Source organism: Gymnoscopelus microlampas (genome assembly GCF_963454915.1).
Source record: "Gymnoscopelus microlampas genome assembly, chromosome: 1".
NCBI lineage: Eukaryota > Metazoa > Chordata > Actinopteri > Myctophiformes > Myctophidae > Gymnoscopelus > Gymnoscopelus microlampas.
This window is the reverse complement of record NC_139962.1, coordinates 18,618,162-18,642,657: the sequence shown is the minus strand read 5'-3', so window position 1 is coordinate 18,642,657 and position 24,496 is coordinate 18,618,162. Positions and strand designations below refer to the sequence as shown.

The following is a 24,496-nucleotide window of genomic DNA, read 5'->3' as shown; positions in this document are numbered from 1 at the left end:
GGGGTCCTTGACAAGAAAAAAGTTTGAAAACCATTGATAATATAGCAACATAAGTAAAAAAAAAAGTTTAAAACTTTCGCTTTAAACAAGTATATATATATATATATATATATATATATATATATATATATATATATATATATATATATATATATATATATATATATATATATATATATATATATATTTAAACTAAAGATGTGCACACATTTTCACGATTTAAAAAAGAAAATAGCAGATCTACAAGATCATAGCGCGGCACTCGGTGCATAGCGCGGCACCCCCCCCCCCCCCCCCACTGTAGGGGTCAAGTGTTCAGGCCTGTGTCTTCGGCTCTCTAGGTTTTGCGTCACACATGCTCTCGCCCACTTGTGGAGAGAACATGGCGATGGATGACTCATCCTGACCATATCATTTTTTTTTACTTTCAACACATCTTTAGACCAGTGCCTATGGCTTTTGCACCACTGAATTCTCATTTGTCTCTGTAATGAGGGGTTTATGCACTGGCACCCTGCTATAATCTCCCTCTCTTTATTCTTTATTCTTTATTCTGATCCCCATTAGCTTCCGCTGCCACGGTCACTAGTCTAGGGGTCCACATAAAACATCACAACATAAAACAACATACAATATACATACAAACAACAACTGACACTTGTCAGTCCAAAACTAAGCTACATTAAAATGCCAATGATATAGACACTACAGGAGCATTGGTTAAACATCATGTACAGAAACATATTGATCATTCTAATTGTGTGATCTCTCTCATTAATATCTGTTTAATAGATTTTTTGAATACATATTTGCTCTAATATTTGCGGATAATGAGTTCCATTGTTGGGTGTCTCTATAAATAACTGTTTTTTAAAGTACTATATAATAATTCCTTTAACAGCTCCGTTCATGAAAGTCCTTGCGGTTTTGTTTCCAATGAGGGCCTGTGAGCAATTAGGGGTTAAGAGTCTTGCTCAGGGACAAATTTCATTTCATCAACACTTTGCTGGCCTGGCCTGGAATCGTACCTGGGGCAACCAGGGCCTCTGGCTCCCTAGGCGGGCTCACTAACCACTCAGCTATGGCCGCCCCCTAACTTCTGACTTTGGTTTTGGAAGTTCCAAACACCCTGAGCTTTACCGGTCTTGTTCGATATCTATGTTTTAGACCTGCATTAAATAATTGATCTCTGAAGAAATCTGGCTTCCCCTCAATAATTGCATTTCTGGAAAATGTTAGATGTAGACTTGATGTTAACTTAGCCTCAACAGTTAACATTGCCAGAACTGTGGTGCATCCTTGTAACATTAGTTTTAGAAGAGCAATACAGTGCTAATATTGCAGCTCTATTTTGTGCTAGCTGGAGTTTTCTTATATCCACTTTAGCAGCAGAGGACCACACAACCATACAGTCAGGGACGTCACAGGCTCTCAGAAGGTGGGGGGATGCACTTTGGCTATTCAAAAATAGCAGATATACAAGCTCATAGCGTGGCACCGAGTGCCGCGCTATGAGCTTGTAGATCTGCTATTTTTGAAGAATTGTGAAAAGTTTTACAAATCTTTGAATATATATTTTTTCAAGCGAACATTTGTAACTGTCAAATGTAAACGTACTTTGTATTTTCAAAAAATCTAAAAAGTTTGTTGGGCGTATTTTATTAGTTTTTCCCCGGTGTTTTGATTACTTTATTTCGGTTTTAGGGTTAGGGTTAGGTTATTTAATTCTTATTTTTGCCTGATTTTACCGATTTAATGTCACTTTTTTTTAAAATAGTGAATGGCCGTGACGCCCCTGCATACAGTACTCCAAATGTGAAAGGACTAACGCCTGTGTTACCTCCGTTCTACCTCTCTCTACCCATCACAGCTCTCGCTGAGACAGTCTGATCACATCCGGCATTGACATTCTCAGTCACCTGGGTAACAGTCGGCGCACTCCGGCTTTCCATACATATTGCACTCATGCACAAACATCACGGTCATCAAATGCGAGCATTTTGACCACACTTTCTATTTACTTATCCATCTCTCCCTCGACTGAAATGCAGATGTCACTTTATAGTGGCTGTTCCTATGGAAACACTAGCCAGTTGAGCAGCCTTTTCTGACTGAGGCTACCGCCATCTGTGCCCACAATAATGAATCCTTTTTCATAGTCTCTTAGAGCCTTTTCTCTTGCCATCTTGATCAGAAATCAAGGTCAACTGGACCTGTTCGGAAATTGTAAACATGCCACAGAGCCTGACCGTGTTAATTGCTTCATTGCGTCACGCAGTACACCTGCGTGGCAGCAGGTACGTTCGTTATGATTCTATACAAATGTATACACATGCATACATTTAATATCAACGAGTACTGTAGTACTAGTAGCGTGATTGCGAACGCAGCGGAAGGAGGCGCGCCTCCGCGCAAGTGGAGCTTACTATGAAACCGTGCTCGGGTTGTGTGTGTGTGTGTGTCCGTCTGTGTGCAGTATTGTGTGCACTGCCTGTGTGCAGCCGCGCCCCCATGTGACTCACGCTCTCATTGGCTGCTGACAGATCTCAGAGTGCACTACAGCAGTGGTTCTCAAACTTTTTCGTGCCAAGGACCCCCAAATAGACATTTATTAGCCCGCGGACCCCCATTTGAAAAGATAAGCCAGGGACCCCCATAATAGAAGATTTTTACGGCTCTCTAGCAATGATTTTCAACCATTTTAATTTCAAAGACCCCCAGTTTGACATGCATTAGGGCTACAGACCCCCATTTAATGGCATGTATGTCTCTGGGACCCCAATTCATATTGTAAAATCAATGTTAATTTAACTCTGAGAGTGTACAAATGGAACCAAATGGACCCTAACGGGTCCATTTGGTTCCATTTGTACACTCTCAGAGTTACAGACCCATAAGGGTCCATTTAGTCCCTGTCCATCATTTAGCTGGGGACCCCCTGGAACCCCCTCAAGTACCCCTGGGGGTCCCCGGACCCCACTTTGAGAACCAATGCACTACAGTGTTGGCTGAAATCCGCCTGCCCCTGGGTGACTAATTACACTCCTCTGAGAGAAATGTAGCAGCTACAGTCATAAATAACACATCTAAAAGCATCTACACAAGTTCATCTATTGGGATATCTAAGAATTCCATGTCACAGCTTTTAGACTCCATCTTATATGGAGGCACACATCAATGGCCCGCTCTATTGCTATTCCAGCAGTAGAGTTTCAGCTGCATTCATCTCTTTTACTATAGGCTGATTAAAGACACATCTTCGTGTGATGTAGGCCAATGGGGTGCTAAGGTCTAGTATCGCTCGAGAGGTCAGCTAGATCCTCATTAATGCCAATGTCTCTAAGGGTCTTGTGTGTGTGTGTGTGTGTGTGTGTGTGTGTGTGTGTGTGTGTGTGTGTGTGTGTGTGTGTGTGTGTGTGTGTGTGTGTGTAAACATACTGTAGGACAGTGAGAAAGTGAAAAGAGAGAATGAGAAATTGAGAGAGACAATATAGAATCAACACTTCTCTGCTCTTACGGAGAGAGAGAGAGAGAGAGAGAGAGAGAGAGAGAGAGAGAGAGAGAGAGAGAGAGAGAGAGAGAGAGAGAGAGAGAAGTGAGAGAAAGTTTCAAAATGAGTTTCGTCTCAGTTATGTATTAAACCTGTATTTGTTTTTCTCTGTTATTTTTTACAGGGGGAAACACTTTTATTTGGTGCCTTCATACTGTTCATGTTTCACACTGTCTACATTCTGTACAGCAAATAAATGCAATATGTATGCAAAGAACATGGTATAAGCCGAGACTGTGGCATGTCATGGTAATATTAATGTACGTACACAGCATTTATATGTACACAAAAGTGATAATAAATACTGTGTCACTTCAAACGTACCGTGGCTTTTTCTATGAGGAGAGGAGGAGGAGGAGGGGTAGACAACTGGAGAGGAGAGGAGATACTTACATAGATTCTGTGCCATCTTGGCATCGAGCACCTTGAGTTCTTTGATTCTCTTCTTCAGCGATCTCTTCTCCTCCACGTCTTCCTCTTCTCTCTTGGCTGATGATGGGGAATACATTACAGGTGTGATGATTCAACACACACACAAACCATCACGTCGCTATTTACACATTAACCCATTAAGACCTGAAGCCGATTTTACAAATGTCTCCTAAATCCCAACAGTTTTCTGAAAAAAACGTATGTTTCTATATCAGTGGTGCTCAATCTTTTTCATGTCAAGGACCCCCAAAATTATATGTATTTGGCCACGGACCCCCATCAAAATATTTTGTTCTAGGGACCCCCAGAAGCAAACATTTGAGTTACAAATGTTCGCTTTAAAAATATATATATTCAAAGATTTGCACACATTTTCACAATTTTTCAAAAATAGCAGATCTACAAGCTCATAGCACGGCACTCGGTGCCGTGCTATGAGCTTGTAGATCTGCTATTTTTGAATAGCCAAAGTGTAAAATAATAAAACAACTTGACAAAGATGCGTTCCAGGTCTTAATAGGTTAAACACATGCAAAACACAGTGAACTATACATGAACGCACGCCACATCAGGGGAATTCATTCATTTTCACTCGCTCGCTCTCCTCCCACCCGGTGTCAAACTCCTGGTCGAGAGAGGAAAAAAAGGAAAAGCGGATGGGAGGGCAGGGTGTCGTTTTGCAGAAGTTTCTGGGTGTTAATAAACGCTCCAGAGGGGGGGAGGAGAGGAGGGTCAGACCCCAGCGGACCGCTGACGATGTCATCATTATGCAGAAATTATACACTGCTTAAACCATTGGTTCTCAAAGCGGGGTCCGGGAACTCCCTCAGGGGTCCTTGAGGGAGTTTCAGGGGGTCCGCAGCTAAATGATGGATAGTGAACCAAATGGACCCATACGGGTCTGGAACTCTGAGAGTGTACAAATGGAACCAAATGGACCCTAACAGGTCCATTTGTACACTCAGAGTTAAATTAACATTGATCTTACAACATAAATTGGGATCCCAGAGATGATGTCCGTAGCCTAATGCATGTCAAACCGGGGGTCCTTGACATTAAAATGGTTGAGAATCACTGCTAGAGCCGTATAAATCTTCTCTTATGGGGGTCCCTGGTATATCCTTTTTCAAATGGGGGTCCGCGGGCTACTAAGTGTCAAATTTGGGGGTCCTTGACATGAAAAAGTTTGAGATACACTGGTGTAAACTCACAAAACAAACATCTGTGTGTTTTTATGTGTGTGTCTGTGTCTGTGTGTGTGTGTGTGTGTGTGTGTGTGTGTGTGTGTGTGTGTGTGTGTGTGTGTGTGTGTCTGTGTGCGTGTGCGTGTGCGTGTGCGTGTGTGTGTGCGTGCGTGCGTGCGTGCGTGTGTGTGTGTGAGAGTTCATCCAAGTGAGCAGTATGCAGCAGTCTGCTGGTAACAGGATGTTACGCTTCCAGCCTGGCATGGAGAAAGGGATTAAAGGCAAAGCACTGTGATCACATCACTGACGCACACACACACTGGCTGTGTCCGAAAAAACACTCGCTCACTCACTCACTCACTACTACCTCCTCCAGGGAGCTCTATGTAGAGGTCTAGCCATATACAGTGAACTCATCTGCCCAAAAAAAGAAACAAAATACTCATGATGTTAAAATCCATTAAGAGCTGAAGAATCATCTGTGTCACTTTTTCATTTGAGCTAAAAAGCATGATTTTACACTTTGGCTATTCAAAAATAGCAGATATACAAGCTCGTAGCGCGGCACCGAGTGCCGCGCTACGAGCTTGTAGATCTGCTATTTTTGAAAAAATCTAGAAAATGTGTGCAAATTAATATATTTATATTCTTTTAAAGCGAACATTTATAACTCAAGTATTTGCGTCTAGGGGTACACTGGAACAACATATTTTGAGATGGGGTCCGCGGTCAAATACATATCATTTTGGGGGTCCTTGACATGAAAAAGTTTGAGAACCACTGATATAGAAACATACGTTTTTCAGAAAACTGTTGGGATTTAGAAGATATTTTGTAGAAATCGGTTTCGGGTCTTAATGGGTTTAATGACATCGTTGCTGTTGTGTGTCAGATAAAGGTCTGCCTTTTTCTTTCAGCACTGATGGATGATGGAATAGGGTTTGTGACAATGACCATCGTTTGTTAGCCTGGGATACAGCCTGCTTCACTACGTTTGGCGCATTTTTAGCGGTGCCAACCGCTCTACACTTGACTTTTGACTTTTGTATGTCCGTCCGTCCGTCCGTCCGTCCGTCCGTCCGGCGGTTTCAGCACGGGATGAGCACGGCAAAGAAGCAAACAGCTATAACTTCAGTTTGCAGCATGCCACCAAGTCCAAATTTGGTATGTGGACTTAGACCACCAATAGGGACGAGCATGAATTGATGACGTTATCAAAAAGGGGTCCAGGGACCCCCAGCGCCCGTATGAGCACGGGATGAGCACGGGATTTTAAACAGCTATAACTCCAGTTTGCAGCATGCCACCAAATCCACATTTGGTATGTGGACTTAGACCACCAATAGGCACGAGCATGAATTGATGAAGTTATCAAAGAGGGGTCCAGGGACCCCCCGCGCCCGTATGAGCACGGGATGAGCACGGGATTTTAAACAGCTATAACTCCAGTTTGCAGCATGCCACCAAGTCCACATTTGGTATGTGGACTTAGACCACCAATAGGCACGAGCATGAATTGATGAAGTTATCAAAGAGGGGTCCAGGGACCCCCCGCGCCCGTATGAGCACGGGATGAGCACGGGATTTTAAACAGCTATAACTCCAGTTTGCAGCATGCCACCAAGTCCACATTTGGTATGTGGACTTAGACCACCAATAGGGACCAGCATGAATTGCTGAAGCCCCGCCCCCTCTGTCTTCCCATTGGCTGGCCTTCAAACAGCCATAACTCAAGTTCGCAGCATGCTATGGAGTACAAATTTTGTACATGGACTAAAGCCAGCAATAGGGACTAACTGTCATTACTTAAGCCCCGCCCCCTCTGTCTGCCCATTGGCTGGGCTTTAAACAGCCATCATTCCAGTTTGCAGCATGCTCCAAAGTACAAATTTGGTAAGTGGACTCAGACCACCAATAGGGACGCATTGAAATGAGTTAAGGCCCGCCCCAAAGGCACCGCTTCCTTCACACAGGGTGTGATTTTTTTTCTCACTTCTGTTTCTCAGTCTGGAAAGCCTTCTTTTTGACTCCATGTGGTGTAAAGTAACGAGGTACATTTACTCAAGTACAATTTTGAGGTAATTTTACTTTACTGGAGTATTTCCAACTTTCAATACTTTTACTTCTACTCCACTACATCTCAGAGACAAATATTTTACTTTTGCTCCACTACGATTATTTGAAAACTTTAGTTACTAGTTACTTTGCAGATATGAATTATTACATTATGAAACCTACATGAACCACTTTAGTCCTATTTTATAGGCTATTTTCAAACATTTTAGCACTTTTGGTAAGTATATTTTGATACCAATACTTCTACATTGCAGTATTGATACTTTTACTTAAGTAAAACATTTGAGTACTTTTTCCACCACTGTTTGACGCTTTGCAGAACTACACCGGAACCACATGTGTTACGTAGTCAACGTCGTTGCCGATTGGACGTTGTTCAAATGAATCACAACGATCACACTGGTGTTTTTGGACCACCCCGCAACCACAGACCAATCAGAAGCCAAGGCTCGTTTTCAGCCGTATGGCATGTCCCGCCTCCTTTGGATATAGGAGGCTTTCCAGACTGAGTAGCGAAGTGAGGAAAAATAATTACACCAAACGTAGTGAAGCAGGCTGGATCTCAGGCTACTCGTTTGACCTTGCTTTTCATGATAAGATGAGTCCACTGTATAAGGTATAATAATTATTGCTATACAATTGGACAACACAACAAAATGGTATAATCAATATTAGATGTTTGATTTGTTTCCCCCTCTTACTCACTATATAGTAGGGAGTGATTTCAGACACAGCCAGGGGGTGTGGGCGAGGCCACCACAACACACACACACACACACACACACACACACACACACACACACACACACACACACACACACACACACACACACACACACACACACACACACACACACACACACACACACACACACACACACACACACACACACACACACACACACACACACACGTAGCATGTGAGAGGTTACAGGCAATAACAGATCTGTCTATGGGTCAGAGGTCATTGTGTGTGGGTCAGGTGGTGTTGGTGGTAGTGGGTTGGAGTAGTAGGGGCTGGAGATCAATTCACACACACACACACACACACACACACACACACACACACACACACACACACACACACACACACACACACACACACACACACACACACACACACACACACACACACACACACACACACACACACACACACAGACATCTGAGTATGAACCTCCTGAACAACACTAACAGAAAGGAGAAAGGGAGAACACTGGAGAAGGGAGTTCATTGTTGGTTTTAATTATTTAAGACACCAGATTAAGAGAACAAAATGTGCATCCCAAGAGGACCCTGGGTAATTGTCTGGTGTTCTAATTATGGTGTGTGGCGAGGCGAGAGAGGAGCGCTGGAGTTACAGAAGGAGAAGCCAGGATCATTAGAGGAGACCAGAGGAGAGGAGAGGAGAGGAGAGGAGAGGAGAGGAGAGGAGAGGAGAGGAGAGGAGAGGAGAGGAGAGGAGACGAGAGGAGAAGAGACGAGAGGAGAAGAGACGTCAAGAGAGTGGACAACAACACATGCATCCAGGGATTCATCTGCAACAGCAAAGGAAGTTCTGCTCTTCCACTTGGGCCTGGACTCCTTCCAAACAACACCATCCCTAATTAAAACAGTGAAGAAGTGGGCTAGCATGTCTGAGTGTGCACACACACACACACACACACACACACACACACACACACACACACACACACACACACACACACACACACACACACACACACACACACACACACACACACACACACACACACACACACACACACACACACACACAGTGTTCATTTAACTCAGAGTGTACAAATTAAACATGTGTACCCTCTCAGAGTTAAACTAACACTATGGAGGATTGTACAGTGTACAGCTACAAACCACACTGATACCAAACAAACACACAAACACTGAACACACACAAGAGCTACCCATGGACTTACATGGCTCTTCAGCTGGAACACTCTCCTCACAGTCTTGTAGAGAGTGAGAAGAGGTACGAGACACAAACAACAAGAAACATGGAAAACACTGGTTGACTTGGAAACAGGTACGTAATAACAAATGACAAGGACATAACAAGTAGAATTTCTTAAATGGATAAAAGGAAGGTTTTATCACTGAGAGAAGAAAACAAACAACAAAGCGTGTTACCGTGGATAAGAATGACTGCTAAATGGCTAAATTATAAATGTTACTTTGGAAACCCTGTTCTCAAATCTAAGAGAAATGACATTTTAGCTCCATTTCCCTGACATTTCAATACCACATATAAAACCAATTAAGCAGCTCATCTCAATCAAACAAACAGCAGCTTATCAGCATCATACGCCAACTTATTTTCAGTTACACCCATATCAATCAGGGTCCCCACACATTTTTAGCAATGAATTTCCAAAACTTTTCCAGAATATTTAGCCCAATTTCCAGGCCTATATAACAATCATTCGGCGCAATAATGTGTCTCTTACTCCTATGTACAATGCCCAAAGATAGGCAGTGTAGCAAAAATAAAGTTTGAGACATACATTAGGCTGCCGTCACACAGCCCGTTCGGCGAAAAACTACTTATGTTACATATTTCGTGTAATATTATTCATGTTTATGAAAATGTTTTGTTTTAACAAAATCAATAGCCAATAACAATGCATAGCCAAATATTTTTCCAGGACCCTTGATCAATTCCAGGACCTTTGATGATGTTTGATCAATTTCAAACCTTTTCCAGTACTGGATTTTTTTTTTTTTAATTTCAAAATATTTCCAGGAATTTCATGACCGTGGGGACCCTGATCAATACTGTCTCCACCAGGCCGGATGGCCTAAGGCACAGACAGCCAAAGCACCGGAAACTATGTTTCCGCTCATGTCCTTCCCAGCGTTGCCAGATTATGTGAGAGAAACAAGCAACCAGGTCTAGGAAAACCAGCCCAAAAGAAGCGACTATGGGCCACATGAGCACTTTAACATATACATCAGCTATTTGAAAATAGCAGATCTACAAGCTCACAACGCGTCGCGATGCGACGCGTTGTGAGCTTGTAGATTGGCTAATTTCAAATAAAATCTTGCGGGGAAATTATAATAAGCAGATCTGGCAACCTGTGTCCTTCCATCAGTGTGCCTGTGCGCGGCAAATCTATGGCACGTTTGATTGATCGGCGTGAAACAAAACCAAAATGGTTTTAAAATCGGCCTCATGGTGCCGCTATAACAGGCCGCTTCACGTTTTGGTCCTATAACTCTTGAACCGTAGGACCTACGGTCACAAATGTTCCTGGATTCCTTGGATCTTGACACAAACAGGCCATTGCATGCCCTGGCCATTTGTGCCTTACTAAATGTTCTACCGTTTTGTGTTTTCTTCAAAACACACTTTTTGAGTGTTCTGGGTCGGTCTGGCGGAGGCCTGCACTCTAGGGAGCACACCTTTCAAGTTATTATCATTATTACTCAACCGTCCGTCCATCTCTGTCCCTTTTATGTATATGTATAGAGATCTCTGTATCTATTCGTCCTTGTCCCTTTTATGCCCTTATATGGAGATAAATGGTGCATTTATATAGCGCTTTTTTATCCAAAGCGCTTTACATAGATTGTGCATTACATTCACACACACATTCATACACCGATGGCGGAGGAAACCATGCAGGGCACCAACCTGCTCATCGGGAGCAATTAGGGGTTCAGTGTCTTGCTCAAGGACACTTCGACACTAACTCTGGGGGAGCCCGGGATCGAACTGGAAACCTCACGGCTTCCATCCGGCCCGCTCTACTGGCCACTCTACCCCTGAACCACTGCCGCTGGCATATAAGGACAGGTACACTCACACACACACACACACACACACACACACACACACACACACACACACACACACACACACACACACACACACACACACACACACACACACACACACACACACACACACACACACACACACACGCAGAGATTTCACATATTTATACTAGGATTGCTATTACCACTGTACTGTATTGACGGCGAGCGGACAAACATGATGAGGCAGGTGGAATGAATAAATACATAGTATTTAACACTGACAGAAAAAAGCCGATGGTAGATGTTTAGATTTCAGAAGAAATGTCAGACAGATGGTACAGTACCACCGACTGATAAATTAAGGAATTATTGAAGGAGTGTTGTGAGAAATACTTTAATAGCAACGCCCCTCCACCCACACACACACACACACACACACACACACACACACACACACACACACACACACACACACACACACACACACACACACACACACACACACACACACACACACACACACACACACACACACACACACACACACACACACACACTTGAGTGAATCTGTTCAGTGTCTAATTTATATCTCAACCCTATTAAATTAAAAGCAGAGATGCAGGGAAAGAAGCAGCACTAATCATGATTGACCTGCCAAACTAGGCTAATTTAGTTTGTGTTTATTCATAGTTAAAATACAAATGGAAATATGGCCGAGTTGGCATCTTGAAAATTGGACAACACAAGGGATACATATGAGGGAGGAAGCTTTAAAAGAAAAAATAGCCCTGTCTCACCGCACTAAGTTGCGGTATTGATCTACTCATCATGAGTTATAGCCTCAAAGAAACTCATCTGTTTCACACTTACACACACATGCACACAGACACCTTACCCCTGTGTATATAAGCATGCTTGGCCGGGCCACATAATCCACGAATCACCCTCACTTAATACTGCACGTAGTGCATCCATCTCTATCTGAGAGGTATAGCAGAGAGAGATAGCGATCACACTGAACACTTACTCACACAGACACACACACAGCGACTCTCTCTCCCAGAGCTACATGAGGCGTTATCAGCTAAATCAGCTAATTAGATTGCCTGCCCCCGCGTTCAGACCACAGTCTCCCTGGCCCTTAAAATATATCCCGATTTGATGCGGGGGGGGGGGGGGGGAGTGGGTCTTACTCATTATACATCAGCTCATTCAAATGTTTCGGGTGGATGGTGGGGTGGGGTGTGAGGTCAGAGATCACTGGTTAATCAATCAGAAGGAGCACGGTACTGTTGTACTTATCACATTGGTCCATCATTCACCCAGGAAGTGGGGGAGATGTGGAGATACCGCCGAGATGAGACGAGAAGAGCATAGAGGAGGGCAGACTCCATTACAGAGAGAGTAAGTAAGTAGGTATGTAAAAAATAAGTAAATAAATCACCGGTCGCTGCACAGCTATACGGCAAGACAATGGTAGTGTTGTTGTGTTTACGTGAAGGTAGTTGTAGGTGGAGGGTACACAGCCGCTGATATACTTACTGTACAGTCAGTGGTGGAAGTAAAAGTATCAATACCGCAATTTAGAAGTAGGCCTACTCTGTTACAAGTAAAAGTCGGGAATTGAAAATGTACTTGAGTAAAAGTACAAAAGTATTGGTATCAAAATGTACTTAAAGTACCAAAAGAAAAAGTACTAAAATGTTTGAAAATAGCAGATCGACAAGCTCACAACGCGTCGCGATGCGACGCGTTGTGAGCTTGTAGATCTGCTATTTTCAAATAGCCTAGGTATAAAATAGGGCTAAAGTGGCTAATGTCCGTTTAATAATGTAATAATTTATATCTGCAAAGTAACTAAAGTTTTCAAATGATTGTAGTGGAGTAAAAGTAAAAGTATAGACAATTGGAAAAACTCCAGTAAAGTGAAAGTACCTAAAAATTAGTACAGTACTTGAGTAAATGTACTTGGTTACTTTCCACCCCTGCTTACATGATTACAGTATATCTACTGCTTTACGAACCCAACATGAAGGTCCATCCTAAAGAAAAGGTTGTGCTTTAACTTGTTTTCCTCCTCTAAATGTCTGGCAACCAACAATAGTTTCTGTGTCATGATAACAAGCTGAAATTCTTAAGAGAGAGAGAGAGAGAGAGAGCGAGAGCGCGAGAGAGAGCGAGAGCGAGAGAGAGAGAGAGAAATAGACAGGTAGGCAAGAGATTACTTCCAGACAGACGGAGATTAGTTTCACAAAGCAGTTCCCGTCAGCAGCAGGTTGAGATCAGAAGCTCCAGGAAGGGAGAGAAGAAAAGGTCTCCCCAGTCACAGGGCAAGAAGAAGATGAGGAACTGAGGGTGGGCGTTGACAAGAACACTAGGCAAACAGTAGCAGAGATGAAAGGCCCAGCTGGCTTTGCTGGGTCTCAGCTCTTTCAACTTCAGGGCCTTTTTAATGGAGGCCTGTGTGAGGAATGTCCACGAGTTTCAAAAGAATGGGGAGAGAGTTGACGAGAGCTACATGGAGGAGAAGCTGTAGAATCTGAAGGGGAGAGGTATACAGCATTGGCTCTCAAAGTGGGGTCCGGGGACCCCCAGGGGTACTTGAGGGAGTTCCAGGGGGTCCCCAGCTAAATGATGGACAGGGACCAAATGGACCCTTATGGCTCTGTAACTCTGAGAGTGTGCAAATGGAACCAAATGGACCCTAACGGGTCCATTTGGTTCCATTTGCACACTCTCAGAGTTAAGTTAACATTGATCTTACCATATGAATTGGGCTCTCAGAGACATACATGCCATTAAATGGGGGTCCGTAGCCCTAATGCATGTCAAATTGGGGGTCCTTGAAATTAAAATGGTTGAGAATCACTGCTAGAGAGCCGTACAAATCTTCTCTTGTGGGGGTCCCTGGCTTATCTTTTCTAATGGGGGTCCACGGGCTAATAAGTGTCAATGTGGGGGTCCTTGGCACGGAAAAGTTTGAGAACCACTGGTATACAGTATGTAACGACTAATGTCTTTGTTGTGGTCAAATGAACCGACACTTAAGGTCCTTACACACCGGGGGGGATTTTTTCATGCGAATAATACGTTTTTTTTTTAAAAACCTTATAAAGTCAATGCAAGCTTCCACATCCATTTCGCGGAGCGAAAAAGCGTCTTTTACTTATTCGGACCGCATCCGAATTGTGCGAATATTCGCATAATCGTCGGTGTGTAATGACCTTAACAACAAAAGTTGCACTGCACAGAGTTCATCTCAGAGCTTTTTGTGTGTTCTGGCCCTCTCTTGAAGGTACTGTACAAAGCAAAAATAAAAATCATTGGCAAACAAAAATGTAAAAGTATTATTCATTATTTTGTTTTATATTATTTATTCGTTGTTTCCCTTGTGACATTTAAGGAGAAATTAGGGTCAGAGGAGGACACACCGATTAGAGTCCGCTCGTCGCCGGTGTGACTCCAATGACAATGCCGGCTGTTTATTTTATACAATTCCTGCTACAGTTAACCCATTAAGACCGGGAATGCATCTGTGTGTCATTTTTTTTTGATCGCTTTGGCTATTCAAAAATAGCAGATATACAAGCTCATAGTGCGGCACCGACTGCCGCGCTACGAGCTTGTAGATCTGCTATTTTTGAAAAAAACGTGAAAATGTGTGGCAAAATCTTGGATTATATATATTTTTTAAAGTGAACATTTGTCAAATATTTAGTTCCAGGAACGCCCAGAAGCAAAGATTTGAGTTACAAATGTCTGCCAAAAAAATAAATAAATAAAAAAATATTTGCATGATTTTTTTCAAAAACAGCAGATCTACAAGCTCATAGTGCGGCACTCAGTGCCGCACTATGAGCTTGTAGATCTGCTGTTTTTGAATAGCCCAACGAAAATCAAAAAAATGACACACAGATGCGTTCCCGGTCTTAAAGAGTTAAAAGCACTTGACAGGATAAGCCGTGGCTTCACACGTACGGCTCCGAGGCGGTTAGCAGCGCTTCCCTCAAATGGCAGTATCACTGGATTGCACACAGTCGCACCACTAAAAGGGAATGGCAGATGAAATAAAAAACGCTGTGAAAAGAGCGTGACTGATGCTGTACAGGACATGGCAGGCCTTTGAGACAGGCCGGTAACACCTCAAACGCTCTCCCCTCAGCTCACCCCCCAAAGCTGACTGAGGACAAATACCCCGCCCCCCCCATCACACCACCAGCACTACATCTTATCAGGGACACATTTCTAATCAGAGAAAACGTCTTACCGGAACCACTTGCTCTGCATTGCACACACACACACACACACACACACACTCAGGAATGTGCAGCGGTGCTCAGACCAGCAGGATTCCAAAAGTCAAATGATACAAAACAAGCCAGAATGATGGGGGGGGGGGGGGGGGGGGGGCGTGCTTGTTCATTGGAGGGAAGTGATAATGAAGCAACGGTTTGGAGGTTTGCAGACGAGAGAGGATGAGAGGAAGAGAGAGCCCCCCCCAGTGCCCAACTCCCTTCTCCTCCAATATTTACCCATGTTTCCCCTTCTTGGACAGATATCAACACTCTCTAGTTGGCTTTCCTCTTGATGAAACCATATAATTTATGGTTGCTGTGATAACATGTGCTTCTCTCTCTCTCTCACACACACGCAAGTGCGCGCACACACACACACACACACACACACACACACACGCACACACGCGCGCACACGTCAAAGGTAAGGGACAGACAATGGGCCAGTTTAACGGGGGAATTAAATCAGTGTGCTGTTTCCAATAGCTAATCAGGGCAATCATGCAGGTAAAGTTTAAATCACTGTTATTAGGGGAGGGTTTCAGTAGCAGGGATAATTCAGAGCCTTGCAAAGTTGTGCGCAAACAGTACACACACACACACACACACACACACAGCAACACACACACACACACACACACACACACACACACACACACACACACACACACACACACACACACACACACACACACACACACACACACACACACAGCAACACACACACACACACAGACAGACTGCCTGAAGCAGAATACACTCTGAAACAACTGACACAGAGTAGGAGGGTGCTATTAGCAGCATGTGAGTGGATCCACAATACTGACACATCACTCAACTCCACAGCCGACAACAGAGGCGAGCCGGACGGTCAGCCCAGTAGTGTACCATGTTTCTGCTAGAGCTCTCTCTCTCTCTCTCTCTCTCTCTCTCTCTCTTCCAGTCAGTCTGAGCTCAGACCAAGTCAACATGACCATTAACCTATTCAGTACACACACACACACACACACACACACACACACACACACACATCCACTGACTCTCCTACAGTACATCCTCCTGTCCTATAAGTCATAATGACATGGTGGCTTCCTGTGTCTCTGTGTGTGTGTGTGTGTGTGTGTGTGTGTGTGTGTGTGTGTGTGTGTGTGTGTGTGTGTGTGTGTGTGTGTGTGTGTGTGTGTGTGTGTGTGCGCGCGTGCGCGTGCGTGACCAAGATCATGAATGAGCTGGTGTGTCAGTGAGCGAGAGAGAGAGAGAGAGAGAGAGAGAGAGAGAGAGAGAGAGAGAGAGAGAGAGAGAGAGAGAGAGAGAGAGAGAGAGAGAGAGAGAGAGAGAGAGAGAGAGAGAGGAGAGTGATGAGAAAAATGAAGTGGGTACGTGCGTGCGTACTAATCAAATTAAACCATGCAGTGCCACCTTTCTCTGTGATCCAGACAAGATGACCCAGGGCCATAATTAGACCGAGACTTTTATTCTGATAGTGTGCAAAGTAAAAGACTTCATTAGGCTTCTCTCTGCTCTCTCTTCTAACACTCTTACATCTTTCTGAGGGAGAAAAAATAAATACATACAACATCAGCCTCTGAAATTGTACACTCGTGCAATTCATTCATGCAATTTATTCATATTTGTCTAATCCTGAAAAGTGTAAAGATTTACACTACAAGATATCAAACTACAGAGTTTGATGTTTTTTTCTGTGTAGTGATTACATATTACTCCATTCTAACAGTTCTCACATGTTGCACAGAGAATCAGGAACTAATACAAATACATTAAAAAGCAGGAAATATCAGACACCTTCAGCACCAGCTGTGTGTCCATAAATGTGTCATTGCAAAGCATGCAGTTAATCAGTGATGGACAGTAAAAAAGTATATTTACTTGAGTACTGTATTTAAGTATATTTTTGGAGTATTTGTTGTTATTTTTTTCCTCGATCATATGACTTTCACTCCATTACATTACAAACACAAATATTGTACTTTTGACTTAAGGGAAAAAGCACATTATGAATTATCCACCCTATTTTAAATACAGCAAAAATAGCCAATTCACAAGCTCACAACCACAACACATCGTGAGCTTGTAGATCTGCTAATTTCACTATTTTTCACTAAATTTCAATACAGCAATGCACCGATATTAAAAAAGAAAATGTACTTCGTAATTCGTACTTTTCAATACTTGAGTATTTACTTGAGTGTACGCTTTGTCCACCACTGCAGTTCCTCAGTGTTCATGCCTGTGTGCAGTGACTTGTGGTCATGGGTCTATATTCTCAGTGGACTAGTGCCCTCTAAAGGCCTCTCTGGGGCCAGGTTGCTCTGTGAAGATAGCTGGGGGACTGCATGCTGTTACTGTAGGGCAGAAACCTCAGATCTCCATATTTCCATTGGTGTCTCCACCAGGTCTAAGGCATGGCCGTAGGCCTGTCACAATTATTTTATACCGGTAATCACTTTTTTTTTTTGCATAATCGTCATAATTAATTCCATGTTAAAAAATGTTATATTTAAAAAAAAAAGGCAAAAATAGTGGAAATAGCCGATCTATAAGCTCAAAGCGCGTCGCATTAGCTTATAGATCGGCTATTTCCACTATTAATGTTTATTTTTAAGTATAAAGTAATTAAATGTGTTATTTGTCATATCTGTCCTGTGCAGCTTTTGTTTACGAAAGCTTAAAGCCAAACAGAAATGTAATTTTATTCATAATGTTCCATAAATGTTCAATGACAGAAACAATTATTTGAGTGATAATTAATCATCAACTTAAATTTGTAATCGTGACAGCCCTAGATGGCCGAGACTAGTTTTGCACCCTGTCTGTGTGTCCGTCCGTCCATCCGTCCGTGAACAGCTAATCTCCAGCACTGTTGGCTTGATCGCAGCGAAACTGTGCACACACACACACACACACACACACACACACACACACACACACACACACACACACACACACACACACACACACACACACACACTCCGTGGATGCCAGAGCAGAAACTCTGCCCAAACATTTTCACATGGGCCAGTTATATTGTTTTGACAGTACTCCTATAGATGTTGTCCAAACATCACACAAATTGGTACACAGTATCTCGATTACAGTCATTAAACTTTCAGATTTTTTTCCTGATTGGCAAAGATTGGCTTCCAAAGTTTGCAGGAGTGCTCCGTTTTTAACAAAATGCCTCAAATCATGAACACAGCGTGCGATTTCCGTCCGTGAAATCTTGCACGCACATTCCCACTAGGCCGAGAAAGAAATGCCACTTGAAAATGTTCTAATAAACCTCATGGTGGCGCTATAACAGGCCGATTTGCGTTGTTACCTATAACTGCACCCATCTGTGTAAAACGTTGTATGTGCACTCCCTAGAGGCCAAGGAAAAACCTTTGCCCTGCATCTGCCTTTTATAGCGCCCCCAGGAGGCCGACTTATGTAAAACAAATTTTTAGTTTTTGTACTACTCCTTCCGATTGAATCCACATTTCATGCAAATCGGTACACGTGATCTCTATAGTCATGTGATCAAGACGGATCCGTCCAAATTTTCATATTACATCCTGATTGGCGAATTCCAAACATTACTGGTCCACAATAACCTAAGTACCTTCCCTGGCAGAGACCTGTGCTCCGAGGAACACTTTTTCCTATAGTTTAATGTTGTTGTTTTTTTTAGTAAATTAACGCCCTACTTCTTTGTGCAACAGTGTCGCACAAAAGTGGCAAAACTAGCCAATCCGCAAGCTCACAACGCATCGCAGCACGATGGTTGAGAGTGTCTGTGGGTTGTAAAAATATCGAATGATTTGAAGGAACATTATTAACTCATTCACTGCCAGAATTTTTCTGGCCGCGTTTGCCCACTGCCAAAATTTTTCATTGAAAAAAAAAAAGTACTCAGGAGCCGAGATAGAGTATTTTTAAGTTTTAAGTTAACAAGGAAGTGGATAGGAGTCTAGATCTTCGAAAAATCATATCTCCTTGGTCTTTGGGTAAAAAAAAAAAAAAAAAAAGTAAAAAAAAAAAAAAAAAAAAGTAAATATTTTTTTATTTTTTTATTTTTTAAAAAGTCGTTTTAGTCGTTCTAGGCAGGCATGGCTTAAGGACAGAAGTCGTTTTAGTCGTTCTAGGCAGGGAATGAGTTAAGAGCTTGTGTGTAAATATTAACTACATTGGATCTATTGGAACACAGATACAACAAATATATATACACATTTCCTGAAAAGTAACACTTTTGGAGATGTTCCACTCGACAGCAACAACATGTTTGTACTACTCTGTCACATCACGGGTTACAATCTTCATTTCACTTCACTATAGAAACCCAGTCTGAATGGCTGTTAAGCCCACCCAAACTTTTGTCATTGAATGGAGCTGATGATAACAACCCCATTGAATGGGATTGATGATAAAAACAAGGTCTAATAGACACCCCCCCCCCACCCACACCTCCCCAACCCCATTATAACACAGCTCTAAACATGTCTATTTACACCCCCTCTTCCCTATCCCATTCCACACATGCACGCACACACACGCACACACACACGCACACACACACACACACACACACACACACACACACACACACACACACACGCACACACACACACACACACCGAACAACGAGAGTGGATGAAAAATTGTCGCAAATGTGTTTTAAACGAGCAAGCCCATTACTTTGCCGATATAAAAGCAGAAAAACACAAAATTGTAAATAAATTGAGGTGTTGATGCTTGAGAAATTGAGACACAACAAACAACGGCGCAGAAGAAGATGGAGGTGGGGAACGCGAAGGAGAAGAGAGAAGGGAATAAAGCAAATGATAAGCAAAAGAGCTGGCGAAGAATGGCTGTGTGTGTGTGTGTGTGTGTGTGTGTGTGTGTGTGTGTGTGTGTGTGTGTGTGCGTGTGTGCGTGTGTAATTTCTGTAATATTCTCTAATGTTCTAATTCAACATTTGGCCGTTTTCTAAATCAAGACACACACATCACATTTCCCTGTGCAGTATGCATCATGTTTAGTATATGGCTGTTGTAGTAGCAGGCAGCATTCATTTGAAAGCCTTTTTTTTAACCACTAAGTCAGCCTGTCCTTTGAGAATCATATTATTGTTAAGTATATATTGCATTTGACAAACTATCTGTATGTATATTATATATCCTGGTACAGTGCATGGCTACGATAGTACATACTAGCTTGGCATTCAGGCAGCATACATATAGTTTCACATAAAAAGCATTTAAACAAACACACATAAAAACAATATGATAAAAGTGCATCAAAATGGTAAACTAGAGACAATTTAACCCATTAAGACCGGGAACGCGTTTCATTTTAAGATGTCTTTGGGCTTTTCAAAAATAGCAGATCTACAAGCTCATAGCGCGGCACCGAGTGCCGCGCTATGAGCTTGTAGATCTGCTATTTTTTGAAAAATAATCGTTAACATGTGTGTAAATATTTGAATAATGTCTTTTCTAAAGCGGACATTTGTAACTCAAAACTTTGCTTCTGGGGGATTCTAAACATGTCTTCTAAATCTTAACAGTTCTTTTTTTAATTTTTATGTATTTGGCCGTGGACCCCCATCTCAAAATATGTAATTCCAGGGACCCCCACCAATTGTAACATATATATTCAAATATTTGCACAAATGTTCAGGATTTTTCAAAAAAATAGCAGATCTACAAGCTCATAGCGCGGCACTCGGTGCCGCGCTATGAGCTTGTATATCTGCTATTTTTATATAGCCTAAAGAAATCTTAAAATGACACAGATGTGTTCCCGGTCTTAATGGGTTAAAAGTGTGTATGCAAACAGGTGCCCAATTTGTTTGTTAAAAAAATCAACTGAGGGAATATAACTTCAAATGCTTGTTGTAGTAGATTCCAAGAGAGTAGAGGCGTACTGTAGCTCAAAGCATGTTTCCTCACATTCACTTCTCACAGTGGTAACATGAAATGAGATATCATTCTGTGATCTCAGAGTGTAATGTTCACACCGTTGAATGTGCTTAAGTAAGTTGGTAGCTGTCTCAGGATTGCTTTGCATGCAAACAACTACAAACGCGACCGTCTTCTTATGGTTCGAGATGACTGATCAGGCATTCGACAATTCATATAACATGAAATGATGTGTGGAGGATGGACTGTTTACAAATTATAAAGCAGCATGCTATAGTGTGTATAAAGTAAGAAGATATGATTATGGGGCATTCATGTATAATGGCAAATGCTTACTAGTTGTTCATTATGGAGATTAAAATAAACCTATATATATATATATATATATATATATATATATATATATATATATACTAGAGTTTCGGGGGGCTATGCCCCCCTCAACCCCAGCCGTGCACGGGGCCCAGCGTGGCCGCGTGTATATTGGGGGACCCAAATCGCCGGAGTAAAACTGTGGAAAATTTTTGTTGAAAAAGGAAAAAATTAGAAGAAATAATATTTTTTATGTTTCAGGGGGTCCACAGGGGGTCCGCGGCCCCCCTGCTGGTCCACTGACCCCCTGTGGAGTGTTGGGACGTGCGGGGACACCCCTGGAACATTGCGGACCCCTACGGTGGGTTTTTTTTTGTCATGAAGGTGGTTGCTTGTTTCTGGCGCTTGTTTTTAGAGAACCTGGCATGCCTGGCAACCCGACTGACATCACTGACGTAGCCTTGGTATTTGTACTTCCGGGTTGCATAATGATGACATCACTGTCGAGTCCTTTGGTGTCATGAAGCTAGAACGGTTTGTTTACCACATTAGCCTGGGCAACGTGCTGTGCTGTGGCCGTCGCTGTTTGTTTGTGTGTTTGGGATGAACATGGCACGTGAAGGACGGACATATTGTGATCGAGACATGAGTGAAGTGAAAGTAACGGCCTGGGTGGAACAAAGGAGGTACGTAAGAAGGGGGGGGGGGGTTGAAGCAAAGGAGCTGCGTGTGTGGTGTTGTGGAGGAGATGGGCAGAGTGCAATGGCGGCCGCTCGTGTTGTTTCGGCGAAACCCGTCGGCGTTCGGTGTCGGTGGTGTGCACGGTAAACGGTACGAAAGTGATTCACCTTCCGTTTTGTCCGACATTTGGTGAGTAGAAGTAATTATGTTGCGCGGTGGAAAAGGTGTAGTGAGCAATGAGATGTCCCCTACGCGACGCGTAAATTCAGCGCGGCCGCCGTGGCGAGTCAGTTGGCGACATGTGGTCTGGCGGTGCGTTGTTTATTCGATAACAGAGCTGTGGGGTGTCCTCACCGAGGGTGCGGAAGTCGGTCGCCATTTATATAGTTAGATATATATGAATATATGTACCGTGTTTTGCATTGTAGTGATTTGACACATGGAGGAACACTTCATTTTGGCATTAGAATAGAGCAACATAGTTAAACTTAGAACAAGCTTAAGGTTAATAGACCATATTCACACGGCGGCCATGTTGCTATTGGGTCAATGAAGTGCCAGCCCGGTTGCCACGGCAACGGGGTGGCACTTTCAATGTTAAATTCCAAAATGGCCGCCATGTGAACACGGTCTATTACATAATTTGTAATACTATTGAATGTTTTGTTTTTTATGCAGCCTTAGACACGTTGGGAGCAGAGCAATAGAGTGATTGAATGAAACATATGAATGTGTAAAAGCTAATGGATGTACATGGGAAAACAAAATCTTGTTTTTTGAGAGAGAGAGAGAGAGAACATTAGCTCTCATGATGCATTCATGAGAGCGTTAGAGCGACATTCAGCCTGGGACGCTAGTGGGTGATTGAAGTCCACTCAAAACTCAAAAATAGGTAGCTACACAGTTTTTTTGAAAAAAAAAAACAAGATTTTTCAAAAATAGCAGATCTACAAGCTCATAGCGCGGCACTCGGTGCCGCGCTATGAGCTTGTAGATCTGCTATTTTTGAATAGCCAAAGAAATCTAAAGTGACACAGATGCGTTCCAGGTCTTAATGCAACTTTTACTAAAGTACAAATATATTCAAAGTACAATATCTGTTCTCTTACTCAAGTACAGCTTTCAAGTACTTTATAAACCACAGTTTATTTATCTATGTATAAGTTGCCAGGCTGAATTGGGCTGCAGTCAGCACTCGGCACTCGGTGCCGCGCTATGAGCTTGTACATCTGCTATTTTTGAATAGCCAAATAAGTCTTGAAATTACACAGATGTGTTCTCGGTCTGAGAGGGTTAAACCATGAACTTTTTTTGTTGTTTGTCTTGTGGCCCCCCGACTTCAAGTCATTTTACAATTGTGGCCCCCTGCCTAATCTAGTCGAATAACCCTGGCCTACACAGTATCTCAGAAAACCTATACTATACAGGTATAGGTTTTCTTTGAACACACAACAAACAACATTGAACCAAATGGCACAGCTTTGCCAGTGTCTATATGGTGTATGAGCATCAGGACAGATCAGACCATGCCTTCCAACAACAACAACGAGAAAGAGTATGATTATGCATTGAATGAAGTCTCTCATAATCTATGCCGCCGCATGAAAAATCATTATGGAGTTAATGGTCTTCTCTGAAATGTCACAGACAAACAATTCTACACAGAGAGAGAGAGAGAGAGAGAGAGAGAGAGAGAGAGAGAGAGAATGTAAATGTATATAGCTCCGTTGAATTGAATTGTACTTAATGCTAGACAGCATGAGGCGGGTGTCCTGCTGCTGTGTTCAGATGCCTGCGGTTCAAAACAAACCATCCAAAGTAGATTAAAAGCTTTGGAAGTCAATTCACTGGCTAATCCTCACACCCCACCTCAAGAGACAATAAGTGGGCTATAGTCAGTGGATCATACTGTATGTTAGTTTTAGAGAAATCAGGACACTTCCATCTGCCTGCTCACTGCATTGTTCAAAAGAAGAGGACATTTAAGTTAACTGCAGTAGATACCAGTGGTGGAAAGTACATGTACTTAAGTATTGTACTTAAGTACAATTTTGAGGTATTTGTACTTTACTTGAGTATTTCCAATTTCCAAATATTGTACTTGTACTCCACTACAACTATTTGAAAACTAGGGGTTACGTAAGTAACCCCAGTTTTCTTAGTTTCGTAGTAAGAAACGTACTTATGGGATATCATCGCCAGAGGACGATGATATCCCATAAGTAAGTTTCTTATGAAGAAACGATGAAGAATAACTTTAGTTAC

At 42.6% G+C, this 24,496-nt stretch overlaps 1 protein-coding gene across 1 annotated transcript in view; it reads right to left on the bottom strand.

The window, feature by feature from the left end:
- The window catches only part of LOC311050480 (protein diaphanous homolog 3-like), a 380,395-nt gene that overhangs the window by 166,946 nt on the left and 188,953 nt on the right, over nt 1–24,496 (bottom strand). The window contains exons 18-19 of the mRNA XM_084064564.1: nt 9,180–9,212; nt 3,944–4,039 (exon numbers count right to left, since the gene is read on the bottom strand). Coding sequence (XP_083920690.1) covers nt 3,944–4,039; nt 9,180–9,212 — 129 coding nt within the window. The remainder of the gene's footprint in view (nt 1–3,943; nt 4,040–9,179; nt 9,213–24,496) is intronic.